The sequence below is a fragment of the Lissotriton vulgaris genome, chromosome 10 (assembly GCF_964263255.1).
Source record: "Lissotriton vulgaris chromosome 10, aLisVul1.2, whole genome shotgun sequence".
Taxonomy (NCBI): Eukaryota; Metazoa; Chordata; class Amphibia; order Caudata; family Salamandridae; genus Lissotriton; species Lissotriton vulgaris.
In genome coordinates this window covers 1016910702-1016929815 of record NC_141698.1, presented here as the reverse complement: position 1 = coordinate 1016929815, position 19114 = coordinate 1016910702, and the positions used below count along the sequence as shown (strand labels likewise).

At 48.8% G+C, this 19114-nt stretch overlaps 1 protein-coding gene across 1 annotated transcript; it reads left to right on the top strand.

The window, feature by feature from the left end:
* The first annotated feature begins 276 nt into the window (after nt 1–276).
* LOC147689205 (phytanoyl-CoA dioxygenase domain-containing protein 1-like) lies at nt 277–13703 on the top strand. The gene is made up of 6 exons (XM_086940028.1): nt 277–406; nt 1998–2214; nt 3203–3294; nt 5673–5812; nt 11738–11842; nt 13122–13703. The coding sequence occupies exons 1-6, from the start codon at nt 277–279 to the stop codon at nt 13227–13229; spliced, it is 792 nt and encodes a 263-aa protein (XP_086796154.1). The 3' UTR covers nt 13230–13703.
* Nucleotides 13704–19114: the final 5411 nt, after the last annotated feature.

Sequence of the window (19114 nt, the reverse complement as noted above, 5' to 3'; positions counted from 1 at the left end):
CTGCAAGGGGCAGGAGGAAATACTCACATCTGGAGCTCTTGAATACCAGGGTACAGAATCTCCAGCACCTGGGGAGCCTAAGGGCCACATCTGGAGCACCTGCGTCTTGGGAGCCAGAAGAAAACGCCTGGAGAATCAGCACCTCTGGAGGTGAAGGGCAACATCTGGAGTCCGGTGCCAGAGGAACATATCCACATCTGGGGCTCAGCTCTCGGGAGCCCGGCGGCAGACCCCATCCCTTGCACAAGAAGCGGGGTCCGAGTCCTCGCCCTCATCATGGAGGCGGACCCTCAGCACATGAAGACCCTTTATGACGCCTGGGGCTTCCTGACGTCAGTGCCAGTGCTGGACCCGGAGGAGCTGGAGGGCGCCAGGAGGGCCTTCGAGGAGCTGGAGCAGGAGTTTGGTAGGCGCAGGGAGGGCAGCCTTATCTCTCGGGGCTTATTTATGAGGGCCTTGCGTCATGCTTGCATCATGCTAAGTGGTACATGCACGAGGCAAAGCCCCAAGCCAAATTCATGAAGCTCCGCAAAGCCACTCTGTGTGGCCCTGAGCGGCTTCACAAATATGGAGAAAGGCAACGCAGCGCAAATCACTGCGTTGCGTTACACTGCGCCCGGAAGGCGTTCCATGGGCGTTGCGTGGGTGTCGCAACTCATCGTTTTTGACGCAGATTTACAAGGTCTTGTAAATCTAGGAATGTGTTAAAAAATTATGGCTTCCAAGGTGAGGCCTAACGAGGAGAAATATCTTTATTTGGTTGTATCTTGTGTCTGGTGGCTGTATCAAGAGTATGATTGCTGTATCTGCTTTATGTTGCTTGTATCTTGTGTCTGGTGGATGTATCTGATTTATGTTGGTCTTATCTTGTGTATGGTGGCTGTATCTGCTTTATGTTGCTTGTATCTTGTGTCTGGTGGCTGTATCTGCTTTATGTTGCTTGTATCTTGTGTCTGGTGGCTGTCTCAAGAGTGTGATTGCTGTATCTGCTTTATGTTGCTTGTATCTTGTGTCTGGTGGCTGTATCTGCTTTATGTTGCTTGTATCTTGTGTCTGGTGGCTGTGTCAAGAGTATGATTGCTGTATCTGCTTTATGTTGCTTGTATCTTGTGTCTGGTGGCTGTATCTGCTTTATGTTGCTTGTATCTTGTGTCTGGTGGCTGTATCTGCTTTATGTTGCTTGTATCTTGTGTCTGGTGGCTGTATCTGCTTTATGTTGCTTGTGTCTGGCGGCTGTATCTGCTTTATGTTGCTTGTATCTTGTGTCTGGTGGCTGTATCTGCTTTATGTTGCTTGTATCTTGTGTCTGGTGGCTGTGTCAAGAGTGTGATTGCTGTATCTGCTTTATTTTGCTTGTATCTTGTGTCTGGTGGCTGTATCTGATTTATGTTGGTTGTATCTTGTGTATGGCGGCTGTATCTGCTTTATGTTGCTTGTGTCTTGTGTATGGTGGCTGTAAAGAGGAGAAATATCTTTATTTCTACTTGTTTTTAACTTTCCATGTGTGCTGCATTCTGCAGCACACCTAGAAAGAGGAGAATGCCTCTATGGATTGTTTATATGCTGGAAGGTGCCCCTACTGCGCTAAAACTATCCTGCTGTAACACAGGCAGTGCTGCACCATGGTGCAAGGGTGCCAGCGTTGACACTAGGCTGCAGAAACGGCGCCAGCGCAGGGAGAAAGGAAAACAATGCACCGTATTGGATAAATGCGGCGCGTTCCTGCCCTTTTCCAGTGGCGCAGGACGGCGCAGGAATGTTTTTTGCTGCGCTGCTCAGTGCCACCATTCCCATATATAAGCCCCTCCGTTTAGAGGCCTCTCGGGGTAGAGACTAACCCCCCTCCTTGTGTCCCCTGTAGGCTGGGTCTAAACTGGGGTTGCAAGGTGAGCAAAAGAACAATGGATTGAACCCAGACCTCTTGACTGGGGGTGAATGTTTGATTTGCTTTGCATTCCGTCCATCATCTGTGTGTCTTTTCCTTTCTCACCCTGCAGGGAAGGAGCACGCCCAGTACAGCCTGCACAACGCCCACCTGCGCCTGCCGTGGGTGCTGGGCCTCGCCACCCACCCGCACACCCTCCAGGCCATCACCGCCGTGCTGGGGCCCCACGTGGTCCTGCTGGACTCCAGGTTCATCTGTAAATACCCGGCCTCCGACGTGCCCCACCGAGGGAACAGCACCCCCTACGTGGCCTGGCACCAGGACATCAAGTAAGTCAGACTGCGGGGTGCTGGCTCCAGGGTGGGGGAGGGGAGGGCTCAGCAGGGGTGATGTGTCTGTATGTACTTCAAGGGTAAGTCCAAAGGATGGCATTCCTGCCCCCTCAGCCTGGTGAGGTCTGAATAACAGGCTACCTGGTGGGCACCATGTGGTGTTAAATACACAGGGCGGTGCGGGGTGCACACACAGCATAGATTACAGCATCTTTCATCTAGGCAGTACATGACGGCATAAGGCTGGCTGCACTACCAGACACACATCACCCTGTGTCATCCTGTGCCCTTGTGTGCCATCATGTGGCTTTTTATGCCCTCATGCACCATCCTGTGCCATCATCTGCCATCCTGTCCCTCCATGTGTTATCCTATGCCCTTTGTATAATATCCTGTGCCCTCATGTGTCACCCTCTGCCCTCATGTGCTATTGTGTGTCCTCTTGTGCCATTCTGTGCCATCATATGCCATCCTGTGCCCTCATGTGTCAAAATGTGCCATCCATGCCTTGATGTGCCATCCTGTGTCATCAATAGCCATCCTGTGCCCTCGTGTGCCATCCTGTGCCCTCATGGGCCATACTGTGCTCTCATATATTATCCTGTACCATCATGTTCCATCCTGTGCCCTCATGTACCATCCCGTACCCTCATGTGCTATCCTGTGCCCTCATGTGCCATACTGTGCTCTCATGGGTTATTCTGTATCATCATGTGCCATCCTGTGCCATCCTATCCATTTATGTGCCATCCTGTGCCCTCATGTGCCATCCTGTGCCCTCATGTGTCATCCTGAGCCCTCATGTGCTATGATGTGACCTCATGTACCATCCTGTGCCCTCATGTGCCATCCTGTGCCCTCATGTGCCATTCTATGCCCTCATGTGCCATCCTGTCATGTGCCATCCTGTGCCCTCGTGTGCCATCCTCTTGCCCCGGGGTCTGCCGATGTTTGGCTGACAGTGTCCTCCTCCTTTTACTTCCAGGTATTGGGGCTTCGAGGGGGGCCCAGTGGCCTCAGTGTGGCTTGCCCTGGATGACGTAGACGCAGAGAATGGTGTCCTGCAGGTTATTCCAGGTATGGATAAGCTCCCATAGTCAATGCATGCATCGCAACAGCCTGGAGCTGTAACACTGATTGGCTGAGAATGGGGGATGGGCTAATACTCTACTGGTGAGCCCCAATGTAATCACATAAGAATCTAGGACAGGGCTCCACAGCATGGGAGATAGATAGGCCATCTCTTTACCTTGAGCCCCAGTGTTGTGACATAGGGATCTGGGACAGGACTATACAGCAGGGGAGGCCATCAGTTAACCAAGGAGCCTCAATGTCGCGACATAGGGATGTGGGAGAGAGTTACACAGAATGAAAGACGGTGCATTCATTCACAATGAGTCAGAGTCCAGACAAGCAGGGGTACAGCAGGCTAATATTGTTGAAGCCCTTGGGCCTTGACTCAGTGGTGTTGACAAATTGTCTACTTCTCTATCGGAGTCCACTGCTGTCCTGACACAGGGACGTTGTCTTTGTACAGAAAGTCTGGAGATAGAAGGCGGGCTCCACACAGGTTCTGACGCCCTCAGCACCATGTGGGTCACAACTATATCTCTGGATGGAGCAAGTCCATGCTGCTATGTACAAGCGCCCCAGTGTGATCAGAGGGAACCGTGCCAGGGTCGGATTGGTAAGGGGGCTCTCGGTCAATGGGCGATGGGCTGGTATCTGAGTTGCAGATGTGGGCCGCTTTTTTGGGCAGCGTGGTGGCCGATATGGGCTGTCTGTGCTGCTCCACCCAGTGGGGGCCTGAGCAGCCTTTGCGGAGGCAGATGGACCTCCGTTACCCCCCTTTTACCAAGGGGGCGGAGGTATCATTCCCAGTCTCCGGCTGGCCCCGCCCATTAATGTATGCAGATTGAGCAGGGGCAGGGGGGCTGAGCTTAAGTGGCCTCACTTATATTCAGGTGTGGTTCACCAGTGTAAACTATTCCAACAACACAGAGTCCTAGCAACAATCATCGCATTTTTTAAATCTTAGTAAAGTTAAGATAAAACACACTTCTCTTATAGAAATCCCCCAACTTCTTTTTATAACACTTAAAACACTGAAGCAATGTTTTAAAAAAAGACGGGTGCAGATTTACAAGTCAATTGCGTCACATTTACGCCGTTGTTGCGTCACTTCTGTGACTCAGCGGCGGCGTAAACCATGCACCACGTTGCGACTTATTTACAACCTGACGCATCTAGGGAGATGCGTCACGTTGTGAAGCCCTGCACCACATTAAACCTGCGTCAGGTTTAAGGTATGCAGGGTGGGCGTTCCGTCGGAAAAAACCTCGTAAAAGTGACGGTGTGAAATCTACAAGATTTCACAGTCATTTTTCAGAGGCTGCTGCGACGAAACCTTACGCCTGCTTCAAGCAGGCGAAAGGAGTGGGCCAGCACGTTAGGTATGGGCGGTCCCTGAACATTGCTGGAGTAGCATTGCGCCTGCGACATGACTCCAGCCATGCACCGACCTTACACCATCAGATGCGACACGCATCTGTCTATCCCTGCGCCACAGTGTGCTGCATTGTAAATGCGACGCATCCGTGGTGGCGCAAGGAGAATTGCGAATCGCATTGTTACTGGCGCATCACTGCTAATCTGCAAGGATGCGCCAGTCCTTGTAAATCTTGCCCGCAATCCGCAAATAAGGGGCTCTTTTTTCAGGGTGCCCGGGCCAACTTTTTTCAAAGCCAATCAAACCCTGACCCGTGCTTTACTGTACAGCTGGAGCGGGGGGACACGAGGTCCTAACAGAGGGACGCTGCTTATGGTTCTAGAGGCAGAGATGTCTTTGCCTGTAAACACGGGCACCACTGCCTTGAAAGGGTGATATTGGACAGGGTTGGCCAGACAGGGCTCTAGTAGGAGCCTACAATCTTCACCCAGATTAGTGTCAGAGGCTAGACTCCTGGGGGCTGGGGAGGCCTCGATGAAAGATCCCCGGGGTCCTCGCGGGGTTCTAGTGTTCAGAGATGGCTCTCTCTTTATTTAGAAGCCGCAGTCCTCTGTTAGATGAAAAACATCCTTTACCACGCGTCTTTTCCATGCATGCCTTTACCACGCAAATGCCTTTACCACGCGTATTTTCCATGCATAAGTTTACCATGCTTCCTTTACCACGTAAATGCCTTTACCACGCAGTCTTTTCCACGCAACCTTTACCACGCTTCATTTACAACCCAGATGCCTTTAACACACAGTCTTTTCCACGCATGCCTTTACCACGCTTCCTTTACCACGCAGATGCCTTTACCATGCATGATAATTAAAGGTAAATGTGTGTATAATTATTGTGGGTGTGGCCCGTGCTGACACCTCATTTTAGACAGAGGCGGGGACTGCATGAGTACCCAGGCCAGGAATCAGTGCCCCCCTTACTCCAACCCTCTTTTCTTCTGCAGGAAGTCACAAACAAGGTGTCCTGGAGCACCGCACAGCAATGACCCCCGGAAACATGCTGTCCACCAATCAGGAGATTCCGCGGCACTTGGTTGATGCAGAGAAGGCGGTGGAGTGTCCTCTTCAGGCTGGGCAGATGTCGGTGAGTTCACAGCGCTCTGTCGTTTCCTGGACTCATGTCTCACTGTTGTGGTTATTCCCACAGGCAAACAAGCAAGGGGTTACTGCAACGTTACGAAGTAACATGAAAAGCCATGATACTTGAGCCCGGTGCATTGTGGGTGTCAGGCAGACCAGTGATTCTCCCACTTATAAATGAGGCAGTCGGGAAGTGGCCGGGGCCAAGACATCCATCAATTTATGGCACCGCCCTTCCCATAATGAGCCTTTTGTCTCCATTACTGTGTACTCACAACCCCCCTTAGAGGTGTCCCAGAATTGTGTACTCACAGCCCCCCTTAAAGGTGCCCCAGAACTGTGTACTCACTACCCCCCCTTAAAGGTCCCCAGAACTGTGTACTCACTACCCCCCCCTTAAGGGTGCCCATGTACTGTGTACTCACTACCCCACCTTAAGGGTGCCCATGTACTGTGTACTCACTACCCCCCCTTAAGGGTGCCCAGGTACTGTACCTCCCTGTACTTGCAGCTTTCTTTGAGGGTGCGCCAGCACTGTGGACTCACAGCTCCCCTTGACGGTGCACCAACCTGTGTACTCACAGCTTTCTATGAGGGTGCGTCAACTCTGTGTACTCTGTACTCACAGCTCCCCCGGGTGCACTCACACTGTGTACTCACAGCTTACCATAGAGAAGCGCCCACACTGTGTACTCACAGCTCCCCCTGGGCATGCACCCGCACTGTGTACTCACAGCTCCCCCTGGGGTGCACCAGCACTGTGTACTCACAGTTTTTTTATTTATTTATTTTTATTTCTGGTATTTATAAAGCGCGACACTCATCCCAGGGGATATCACGGCGCTGTAAACAGAAGAGACTGCTGAGGACTGTGCTGAGAGTTATTTTTTAGGGAACAGGTGAGTTTTTAATTGTTTCCTGAATTGAAGGTAGTTTGTGGTGTGTCTGAGTTCTACAGGTAACTCATTCCACCTTTTTGCGGCTAGATAAGAGAAGGCGCGTCCGCCGGTCCTTGCTTTGTAAATGCGCTTGGGTTTAGCCAGGGCCAATTGGTTCGATCTTAAATTCCTGTTGGGGGTATAGAATTCAATTTTTCCTTGGAGGATAGTGGGGCCAGTTTTGTTAAGAGCTCTGTGCGCGTGGCAGAGCATTTTGAAGGTAGCCCTCTGGCGTATTGGTAACCAGTGGAGTTTCATGAGGCATGCGGATGCTGAGTCTCGCTTGCCTTTGTTGCAAACCAGTTTAGCTGCCTGGTTTTGTAAGACCTGTAGTCGGGAGAACAGTTGTTCGTTCATCCCTTCGAACAGGGCATTGCCATAATCCAGGCGGCTGACCAGTAGGGCCTGGGTGACTGTGCGTCGGCAGTCCAGAGGTATCCAGGGAAAGATTTTTGCCAGGAGTTTGAGAATTGCAAAACCTTTGCCCCAAAGTGATCGGATGTGGTCCTTCATGGATAGTGTATCATCCATAATGATACCCAGATTTCTGGCATGCTGTTTTGGGGTGGGGGCTGACCCCAATGATGGTGGCCACCAAGTGACATTCCATGTGAGTTTGGCTCCTCCGAATAGTAGGATCTCCGACTTTCCAGCGTTTAATTCTAAGCAGTGGTTTCGCATCCGATCTGCCATTTCGGAGAGACAGCTATGTAGTTTTTTCTTTGTTGTCTCCGCCTCTTTGCCCATTGTCACCATCAGCTGTGTGTCGTCGGCATAAGGACATATGCCGATGCCCCACTTTCTTCCAATGTCAGCCAGAGATGAGACATAGACATTAAAGAGAGTGGGGCTCAGTGAGGCCCCCTGTGGGACTCCACAGCTGGTGGGATAGGGCTTGTAGTGGTATTGGCCCATGTGCACTGCTTGGGTGCGCTTGCTGAGGAATGATTTAATCCATCTCAGGGCTGTGGATTGCACTCCTTTGCTCCGGAGGGTGTTTAGCAGGCACTCGTGTGCTACCGTGTCAAACGCCGCTGACAGGTCAAGCAGTATCGGAGCCACAGATCCCCCTTGATCTGGGATGCATCTGACACTGTCCGATACTGCCAGCAACGTTGCCTCGGTGCTATTGTTGGCTCTAAAGCCGGTCTGGGAGGGGTCCAGGAGTGAATTGTCTTCCAAGTATCCGGACAATTGTGTGTTAACCAATTTATCCAGAGCCTTGGAAAGGTAGGGGAGTTGGGAAATTGGCCTGTAGTTCTCCGGATTGGAGATGTCGGATCCGGCTTTTTTCAGGAGGGGAGTTACAGATGCGTGTTTCCAGGCTTCCGGAAAGGACGCGGTGGTGAGTGATTGATTAAAAAGCTTGGTAATAAAAGGGCAGAGCGTTGGTGCAGTTTTTGAGAACACAAAATGGGGGCACGGATCCGCGGGAGAGCCAGATTTGATTGTCTTCAATGCCGATAGTACTTCATCGTCGGTAAAGGGTTGAAAACTAGTTAGACGCGGAGAGTTGCCGTCGTCTGGTTGGGCATTGCATTTATCCGTTGTTGGGGGATGCTTGTCGGGGTTGTCTGGTAAGGTGGGGGTATTGGGGAGGGCGAAAGTGGAGTAGATTTTGTCAATTTTTTCCGCAAAAAAGGTGCTGATGCGCTCACAGGCCTCGGTTGAGGGGGTGAGGGTTTGTGATGTGCTGGACGGATTGTTGAGTTCCTTCACTATTTTGAACAATTCTTTTGCGGAATTGTTGCTGTCATAGATTCGCTGGGTGAAGTATGCTTTTTTCGCGTCTCGGATTGCTGATATGTACTGTTTTCATTTAGTGACATAGATTGCTCTGGTTTCTGGGTCTTTTGTCTGTCTCCATCGGTGTTCGTCCTTTTGGCATTCCTTTTTAAGTCCCTTGAGGAGGGGGGTGTACCATTTTTCCCTAGTAGTTGTTTTATTCTTTGATTCCCGCATAGGGGCTATTTTATCCAGCGTTTGTCGAATTCTAGTGTCTAGAAGAGTGACATTGCTGCAAATGGGAGAGTCATCCTGCAAGGCGACGTCTGTCTCGAGGAAGTGGTCTTGAAAGTTGGAGTCATTAATTAGTCTCCAGGCTCTGTTGGCAGTAAAGGGGGTGAGTCTCTGCTTCAGGCGTTTACCAGGGAGCTTAAATGAGAAGGATAGCATGGAGTGGTCCGACCAGGGCAGGGGGAGGATTTCCTTTATGGTAGTTGACTCGATGTTGGTGAAAAGGAGATCTAGAGTATGCCCTGCTAAGTGCGTGGGGCCCTCAACCCACTGTTTGAGTTGTAAGATTTCCATGTCATATTTCAGTTGGGAGGAGCCGGGGGCAGTTATTTTTTCATAGTGGATATTGAAATCGCCGATGACCATGTCGTTTTTGTGTTTTAAGCAAAATGGTAGCAATTGATTCAGTAACTTAGCACTGATGTTAGCTTGCTGCCCTGGGGGATTGTAGACAACTGCGCCGGCTAGTATAATATGGCCCTCGAGCAGGATTCGGAATGGAAGTATTTCATGTTCAGGGTCGGCAGTTGTTGTTTCCGTAAGACATGTTAGGTGGTCTCTGAAAATTACAGCGACTCCACCTCCTTTTTTTTTGCTTTGTCTATTTTGTGTAATTATTTTGTATTCAGGGGGAAGGGCGTTGGCAAGATCTGGTGCGCTGGTGTCGGATAGCCAGGTTTCGGTAATAAAAACCAGGTCCGGGGTCCTGGATGCCAGCGTGTCCCAGATGTCCAGTGCATGTTTAGGTAGAGATCTGGCGTTAAGGTATAGGCATTTCAGTTCCATCTGATTATTGGTGGGGATTATGTGGAGGTCAGTTGGAAGTTGGCCCATACTTGACCATCGACAAGAGAGACAGGAGAAGGGTCCATAGGATAGGACGGGGCCGGTTTGGATACATTGATGAGGTCTCACTTCCGTGGTGGCTTTGTTGAGGGCAAGTAGTTTGCTTTGTGTATAACAGATTGGTTTGTGTATGGATGAAATCGAACCTACAGGGGGTATGGCCCCTGGTCCCGGTCGGTCGCGGACGGGCGCAGACGGGCTTGCCTTAGGCGCGCAAACGTCGCGCCCGCTGCGCTCGCCCGCTGCGCGACCGAGGATTGCACATAATTTATGTTGCTTTGGAAATGTGGATTGTGGATTGGGGGGCATGGCCTGAAAGGGGCGTGTCCTCCGCTCGTGGTGGGAGGGCGCGAGGGGGAGAGTGCGTGTGTCGTCAGCGCTAGCTCCGCTGTGTACACAACTGTTTTTTCAGGTAAGTGCAGTAAAGACACAAGTGGTCTGTGCTTTAAAACAAGTAATCAGTGACATACAATTTTAAAATAAACGGTCTGGTCTGCCTTACTCCCGGCTTCCGCCTCAGGAGTCTGCTTACGGTTCTGCCTGATGCCCAGACTCGGCGCCTTTTATGCGCGAGTGTTGTGGGGGCGTGGCCTGAAAGGGGCGTGGCCTCCGCTCGTGGTGGGAGGGCGCGAGGGGGAGAGTGCGTGTGTCGTCAGCGCTAGCTCCGCTGTGTACACAACTGTTTTTTCAGGTAAATGCAGTGAAGACACAAGTGGTCTGTGCTTTAAAACAAGTAATCAGTGACATACAATTTTAAAATAAACGGTCTGCCTTACTCCCGGCTTCCGCCTCAGGAGTCTGCTTACGGTTCTGCTTGATGCCCAGACTCGGCGCCTTTTATGCGCGAGTGTTGTGGGGGCGTGGCCTGAAAGGGGCGTGGCCTCCGCTCGTGGTGGGAGGGCGGGAGGGGGAGAGTGCGTGTGTCGTCAGCACAAGCTCCGCTGTGTACACAACTGTTTTTTCAGGTAAGTGCAGTAAAGACACAAGTGGTCTGTGCTTTAAAACAAGTAATCAGTGACATACAATTTTAAAATAAACGGTCTGCCTTACTCCCGGCTTCCGCCTCAGGAGTCTGCTTACGGTTCTGCTTGATGTCCAGACTCGGCGCCTTTTATGCGCGAGTGTTGTGGGGGCGTGGCCTGAAAGGGGCGTGGCCTCCGCTCGTGGTGGGAGGGCGCGAGGGGGAGAGTACGTGTGTCGTCAGCGCTAGCTCCGCTGTGTACACAACTGTTTTTTCAGGTAAGTGCAGTAAAGACACAAGTGGTCTGTGCTTTAAAACAAGTAATCAGTGACATACAATTTTAAAATAAACGGTCTGCCTTACTCCCGGCTTCTGCCTCAGGAGTCTGCTTACGGTTCCCCGGGGTGCACCCGCACTGTGTACTCACAGCTCCCCCGAGGTGCACCAGCACTGTCTACTCACAGTTCCCCCGGAGGTGCACCAGCAGTGTGTACTCACAGCTCCCCCTGGGGTGCATCAGCGCTGTGCACTCACAGCTTTCCTTGGGGTGCCTCAGGACTAGGTACTCAGTTTCCCCTTGAGGTGCACCTCAAGGCGCTGCCTGTCTTTTCTCTGTCCCATATCCAGTGCTTAATTTGTGCCTGTGTTTTCCGGTGCTTTTCTGTAAACAAAGGCACATATGTCTGAGAAACCACCATATGGTGGCAGTGTGTGTGTATTTTTAACTAACTTTCATTAGTAGAGAACTATGGGGCATATTATCAAGGACAGGCGATACATTATCGCCGCTTTTATCGGCAGGAAACTGCCGATAAAGCTGCGATAATGGCCTTGATAATATGCTCTATGAATTCCAATTGAAGCCCATGTTAAATGTGTTCACATCTAACATGGGCTTGGATTGGAATTCATATAGCATATTATCAAGGCCATTATCGCCGCTTTATCGGCAGTTTCCTGCCGATAAAAGCGGCAATAATGTATTGCCTGTCCTTGATAATATGCCCCTAAATGATTTAATATAGCTTTAAAAAAATGACAAAACTTAAAGGTAAAAAAGTGACGCGGGCAGTGCCAGCTGCAGTGGACCAGTGAGTAACACATTGGGCCCTGGCACTTACATTTTTGGCAGATAAGCACAGCTCATATCCTACATTTCTCTCGTCAGATCCACGACGGGCTGACAGTCCACGCCAGTGAACCCAACACGTCCCACAGACGCAGATGTGGCTTCGTTATTCGCTACGTCCCCACCACAGCCTACCCCGTGGAGGTGAGTACAATCCTCTCCTTCATACTGTCTGAGTATGAATGTGTGTCAGTGGGATTATTAGACGACAAGAGTGACAGTGTGGACTGTATGTGTTTGTGTGTGTGCATCCGCGCACGTGTGTTTGTGTGCGTGCATTTCTACACGTAACTGTGTGTGTTTGGGGATTTAGATAGATTTGGTTGTTAATTATGTAAGAGAGGCAGGTTTGAAGGTTCAATAGTTTGGGGATTTAGATAGTTTTGGTTGTTAGTTATATAAGAGAGGCAGGTTTGAAGGTCAGTTGTGGGATTTAAATAGTTTTGGTAGTTAGTTATATAAGAGAGGCAGGTTTGAAGGTTCAATAGTTTGGGATGTTAGATAGTTTTGGTTGTTAGTTATATAAGAGAGGTAGGTTTGAAGGTTCAATAGTTTGGGGAGTTAGATAGTTTTGGTTGTTAGTTATATAAGACAGGCAGGTTTGAAGGTTCAATAGTTTGGGGATTTAGATCGCTTTGGTTGTTAGTTATATAAGAGAGGCACGTTTGAAGGTTCAATAGTTTGGGGATTTAGATAGTTATGGTTGTTAGTTATATAAGAGAGGCAGGTTTGAAGGTTTAATAGTTTGGGGATTTAGATAGTTATGGTCGTTAGTTATATAAGAGAGGCAGGTTTGAAGGTTCAATAGTTTGGGGATTTAGTTAGTTTGGGTAGTTAGGTTGTTCTATAAGAGAGGCAGGTTTGAAGGTTTAATAGTTTGGGATTTAGATAGTTTTGGTCGTTAGTTACATAAGAGAGGCAGGTTTGAAAGTTCAATAGTTTGGGGATTTAGATAGTTATGGTCGTTAGTTATATAAGAGAGGCAGGTTTGAAGGTTCAATAGTTTGGGGATTTAGATAGGTATGGTCGTTAGTTATATAAGAGAGGCAGGTTTGAAGGTTCAATAGTTTGGGGATTTAGTTAGTTTGGGTAGTTAGGTTGTTCTAAAAGAGAGGCAGGTTTGAAGGTTCAATAGTTTGGGGATTTAGATAGTTTGGGTAGTTAGGTTGTTCTATAAGAGAGGCAGGTTTGAATGCTAGATAGTTTGGGGATTTAGCTAGCGTTGGTTCTTAGGCTGTTTTGAAAGAGAGGGAAGGTTTATGGTTAGTTATTGTTGTAGAGTACACGCTTTAGAGATTCGGTTGATCATGCCCTTCTCTCCCTCACTACATGACACCAGTGTAGGTCCTCTATGATAAGGTCTTGTATTCTCCCACGTCTGAGTGCCCTCATTCTAATGCACTTCTCTCCTCTCTGATTCCAGGACCCCGAGCGCCCCGGATCCTTCCCCGCCACCGTGCTTGTTGCAGGAACAGATGAATTCCAGCACTTTACAGATCATGCACCCAACTTTTTCTCCAAGACCTTCTGACACCTCTGCAGAGCATCATCAGGAGACACCTTCCTCTCTTCATGTAGTTCATAACTGCCAGTAACATGCTGCGGCATGGTGCAGGTTCATTCCTGATCTCAGATGGAGCCCTATAGGTTCAAATATGTATTTCCTCTTTTTTAACATCTTGCAGTGAGCCTCAATATTGTCTATAATAATGTTCGGATGGTAGGCCAAAAGGTGCTGCAACTGTTACCGTAAAACAAACAATTGCGGATTCAGAAATTGATAATGTGAATTCCTTTTTGCACTGCACTTCACTTTCATTAGAAAACACACGCCTGCATCCTGTTTTGGAATCTCAGCTGCCTGAGTATATGTAAATTTTATTTTATTAATGTTTATTTATTGAGCTAAACATACAGCTGGAAGACAGATTTACAGTCAAAAGTGCGAATGTCTTTTTGTATTCTTTTTCTACAAAAGTAAAATAAAAATGTATCAATACATTTGGATAAGAGTACCACTTTTGATTTTCAACACATCTTGATGATTCCAGCTTGAGAAATATGTAACGAGGAGGCTGGTCTCATTTTAAGCATGAATTTGGATACATGCCGGTACATAAGGAACTCTAGATCAATTTACTTCGATCTAGAAGTCTAGGGGACGTCCCACTAGGACCATCTTCACCCCTCCTCATCGCCACTGGCCACACTAACAAGCCCGCATTTTTACATATCGATCATTGAGTGACTATATATATACATCGGATATGATTGACATAAAAGAGGGGGTATATCCTGTGGTAATGTTGCAGTTTTCATGCAGGATGCCTCTGACAAAGAGCTCGAGGCCCGAAACGCGTCTGCACTGGACTACTGGGTACATGTGATTCACTAAAGTTGCCTGTATCTTTGGCGCTGTTTGACGACTCATCACAAGACTTTCCAACGAAGGGTCACGGTGAGTCTTGTTGTGCATGGAAAGTTTCAGGGAGATCGGTCAAGTAGGGGCTGAGAAATAAGGGGGTCAACAAAGGTGCCTTTTCCATGCTAATTCCCCTGAACTCTCTAGACAGGGCCGCAGCCCGAACTGCTATTATTTGTTGTAAATCCATTCAGTTGTTGTTGAGAAATTTAAGGAAACCAAATTTAGATATCTCTGATTGCTGGCTAATTCACGAATAATAACGAGCTTGTGCAGAGAACGGCATAACTGATTGGGGCTGCCAACACTTCAACCAGGAAGTGTTAACAGCCATCTTGGGACTCTGCTTCTGCCGAGTGTCCCCCCAAAAAAGTAAAAAAAAGAAAAAGAAAAGGGGGCTGGGTAGGGATACCCTGACCTCCAAGCCTTGGTCTTGGGGTCCCAGAGGGACCCTGCAGGGTAAAAAAGCATTTTTTGTAAATGTGTTGCGAATTTATAGCAAATATGGCAAACAAAGTGGGGGCTCCAGCGCTTGTTCATACAGCAGGAATCCACGAGCCAGCCTGGAACGCGGGGGCCTTGAGGCGATCCCCATTAGGCACACTGTGAGGCCAGGGCACCCAGGTGAAATGGCCAGGCCCAGGGGGATGGGGAGATCGTGTCAATAATTGGTCCGGGGAAAGGGTCCTGCAGCCCACCTTCCCCATTTGTTTATGGCTGGGGAATGGGGTCCCCAGGGCCTAAATTGGCCCAGGGAGGGGGGCCGTGAAGACCCCGCCCCCATTAAAAATGTATATATTTATGCCTGGGCTCGGTTGGATGGGAATGCCGAAATTGACCTGGGGAGGGGGCCACGTGGCCTCCATCCCCATTCAGTTAAGGCTGGGCCCTGGAGGATGGGGTCCCCTAGGGCCAAAATCGGCCCTGGAGGGGGGCTGAGTGGCAGAGTGTTTGTATGGGTGTGTGACTGTGTGTGTGAGTGGTTGTGTAAAAATCAGCTGTGACTCCCAAGACACCTCTAATTTACCTTAATATTAGCTATCAAAATAGCGAGGCAGGCACTGGCAAGTGGAAAAGCGAAGAACAGGTTTATTACTCCAGGAGGCGAACACATCACATCAGACACCGGGGCTATCGTCAGGAGGTGCTCTAACTGCATCTCTGTGGCATGGCCTTTTATACATTTCTTTTGTCACTTTATTGCATGGTCAAATATCCTTGGAGTCCCCGCCTCAAGCTAGTTCCCACACAAATCCAGCAACAAATGTCCCCCCACTTAGATGTAACAGATGATCGCTATCTCGCAGCTGGACATTCCGACAGTATCTTAAAACACGTGGGATCGGTCAGATCTAAGGGTTTTGGGTTATTGATTAAGTCAGGCCCCTTTGTTGGTGAAACAAGCCCTGCCGTGTGTAGGCAGTAAACAATGTCCACAGGGCTCGGTTAGTGCCTGGGACCGGACCGAGTGGCCAGGTGCAGGGAAGGAGGTTATAAAAGGGGGCTTGCCTGTGCATGGAGGATGAAAGGACAAGTGGGTTTGGCGCGGGAAGTGACTCCGGGGCATTGTCAGGCTGACAAGGTTTTTACGACCCTAGTACGTGTGTTCAGGCTTAGTCAGGGTGCTGGGGATGATTGCGAGGTCAGGGTGAATCATGGGTGACTAGCAGGGAATGAAAATGGCTGTGATATCTAAAATGGTTGTTGCTTACGCGCACGTAGAGGCCCTTGTTACGCAAGATGATGCAGACAATGTTTTACGATCTTCACTCTGCTCTCAACAGTGACTGTGGCGAACATAAATGAACGCCGCTTATGTATACTTAAGGTTTATCGATTTCCACAGTCCCCAGTTTTTATACTAAGTTAGTTCATTTCTGATCATATCTGTTGTGATGATGTACAGGTTGACATTATTATACACAAAAGCTAAGTATGCAGTTGGGCTGTCCATTTCGGTCTTTGGTGGCCTATTTGTTTTATGGGCAGATGAAAACAATTCTGCTATCAGTACAAACAGTATCGTCAATAACCTATGTAGTCAATGTAACCAACGGGGAGACAGTGCATACAAAATGACATTTGTCGTACCATACGTTTAGACCTGGGGATGAACATAAGTCTTAGAAGATGCAGTAATTTCGTTCTAATACAAAAATGTTATCCTACAATTTGTTCTGATAGGATAAGGACAATTAAGTGCATTATTTGAGGTCTAGACTCCATGAGGATCTAAACTAATAAGCATGTTCATGAGGACAACTGGTGTTCTACAATTATCATTATACACAGTTTACTCTTTCTTCCATATTTCTTCGTTACTTATTCATACACAGTGAAAGCGACTGATGTAAGGTTTCAAAAGAAAATCTTTTTCTTGTCCAATTGGGGCATAATCTATACGAGGTGATTGGGAGAGAAATTCAACCTAATATAAGTGATGGTCAGGGAGTGATAATGTTCAAAGGCTCTTCTTTCCAGTGTCTTTTACAGCGAGCCATCACTGGTAGGCTCCCATTGTTCTCTTCTTTCCAGTGTCTTTGACAGCAAGCCATCACTGGTAGGCTCCCATTGTTCTCTTCTTTCCAGTGTCTTTTACAGCGAGCCATCGCTGGTATGCTCCCATTGTTCTCTTCTTTCCAGTGTCTTTTACAGCGAGCCATCACTGGTATGCTCCCATTGTTCTCTTCTTTCCAGTGTCTTTTACAGCGAGCCATCGCTGGTAGGCTCCCATTGTTCTCTTCTTTCAGTGTCTTTGACAGCGAGCCAACGCTGGTAGGCTCCCATTGTTCTCTTCTTTCCAGTGTCTTTTACAGCGAGCCATCACTGGTAGGCTCCCATTGTTCTCTTCTTTCCAGTGTCTTTTACAGCGAGCCATCACTGGTAGGCTCCCATTGTTCTCTTCTTTCCAGAGTCTTTTACAGCGAGCCATCACTGGTAGGCTCCCATTGTTCTCTTCTTTCCAATGTCTTTTACAGCGAGCCATCACTGGTAGGCTTCCATCGTTCTCTTCTTTCCAGTGTCTTTTACAGCGAGCCATCAATGGTAGGCTCCCATTGTTCTCTTCTTTCCAGTGTCTTTTACAGCGAGCCATCACTGGTAGGCTCCCATTGTTTTCTTCTTTTGTTGGCGCTGTTGAGCACCGGCGGTGGAGCTAGGCGTCTAGCTCTGATCCAGATTCCACGTTGCAGGGCGAGGTCGTTCTTGCTCTCGGACTACGGTCCTTTTTGTCCTGTTCCCTGGCTAATCTGTCATAGGTACCTTAGACAGGGAACCGCACCCTATTCTTGATCCTTGTCCATCCCTATTAACCCTATTCTATCTTCGTGCTGTGTTTCTTCATCAAGTCAATTACAAAAACCCCATATGAAAAAGGGGGGTGTGTTTGGGGAGGTCAAGGGAAGAGAGGGTGGAGTGGGGTCAGATCTGAAATGGACCAAGGGGGGCAGAAATTTCACGCAAGTGGGCCCATCAATTAGGCTCAATGGGCTGGGACTTCCGGCACAGGTGGATCAATAGGCTGCAGACATGAGTCCCTTGCTCACTTTGCCACTGGATTCAAGCAAGCCGGGCTGAAGACGGCTGGAATGCCAGAAACCAGTCCTCTGTAGCTTGTTTCCGGTCCAGGGATGGCATGGCTTGGCAGTTCGGGCTGGACTGTTCCCATGAGGCACAGGGTCAGACTGATTTGCATATTGCCATGTCTGAACTGGGGTGGCAGAGTGGGCTAAAGAACGGTGATGGATTAAACCCAGATCAGTTCACTGGGGGTGAGTGCTTGTATTGTCAACGCTCCGTCCATCATTTCCTTTGGTTTTTCTTTGTTCGCCATAAGTTGGCAGGGTATGCTCAGACGTGAGTCCCTTGCTCACTTTGCCACTGGATTCAAGCAAGCCGGGCTGAAGACGGCTGGAATGCCAGAAACCAGTCCTCTGTAGCTTGTTTCCGGTCCAGGGAAGGCATGGCTTGGCAGTTCGGGCTGGACTGTTCCCATTAGGCACAGGGTCAGACTGATCTGTATATGGCCATGTCTGAACTGGGGTGGCAGAGTTGGCTAAAGAACGGTGATGGATTAAACCCAGATCAGTTGACTGGGGGTGAATGCTTATATTGTCAACGCTCCGTCCATCAATTTCCTTTGGTTTTTCTTTGTTTGCCATAAGTTGGCAGGGTATGCTCAGACGTGAGTCCCTTGCTCACTTTGCTGCTGGATTCGAGAAAACTGTGCTGAAGAAGGCTGAAACGCCAGAAACCGGTCATCGGTAGCTTGTTTCCGGTCCAGGGAAGGCATGGCTTGGCAGTTCGGGCTGGACTGTTCCCATGAGGCACAGGGTCAGACTGATTTGCATATGGCCATGTCTGAACTGGGGTGGCAGAGTGGGCTGAAGAACGGTGATGGATTAAAGCCAGATCAGATGACTGGGGGTGAGTGCTTGTATTGTCAACGCTCCGTCCATCATTTCCTTTGGTTTTGCTATGTAATTTGGGGCATAGCTTTAAACCTGTTAACTAAAATCTTGTGCATCAAACGTGCCACTTGCGCTGTATTTGAATGCTCCTTTGAGATGTCTGTTGTATCTAGACGTATCACATAACTAAAACATATGCATAAATTAAAACAGGCAGACCTATTGTCTTTGCCAGTCCTTGCTAGCAGTGTCTGCCTTTCTGATTGGGCCTGGGACGAGGCATTTTTTGCTGAACGCTTAAGATATTCTGAAGCTTTAACAAGTACATTGTATTTTTCTGGATCATTAAATTAACTGACGTCCCACGTTTGGGCAATACATTTTACTCTCCTGCCCCCCCTAGCCTGTGCTCGGCAGTAGCCTAAGATGACCGTAAAACCAATTGCACCATATTTGGCAGAAACATTATCTGCACTGTATTTTATTGACAAACTGAACAGTGAAAAGACTACCCTAAGAGTAAGGTTCTAGGATCAGCATTTGTACTTGTACTGCGGTTTACAGACCTAAAACTACTGTGGTAGA

Bases quoted from the DNA above. Each gene is read 5' to 3' on its own strand.
- LOC147689205 (XM_086940028.1), top strand. From the start codon at position 277: ATGGAGGCGGACCCTCAGCACATGAAGACCCTTTATGACGCCTGGGGC. The intron at 407-1,997 runs GTAGGCGCAGGG...CTCACCCTGCAG, and splicing joins GGAGCTGGAGCAGGAGTTTG to GGAAGGAGCACGCCCAGTAC. The intron at 5,813-11,737 runs GTGAGTTCACAG...TTCTCTCGTCAG, and splicing joins TTCAGGCTGGGCAGATGTCG to ATCCACGACGGGCTGACAGT.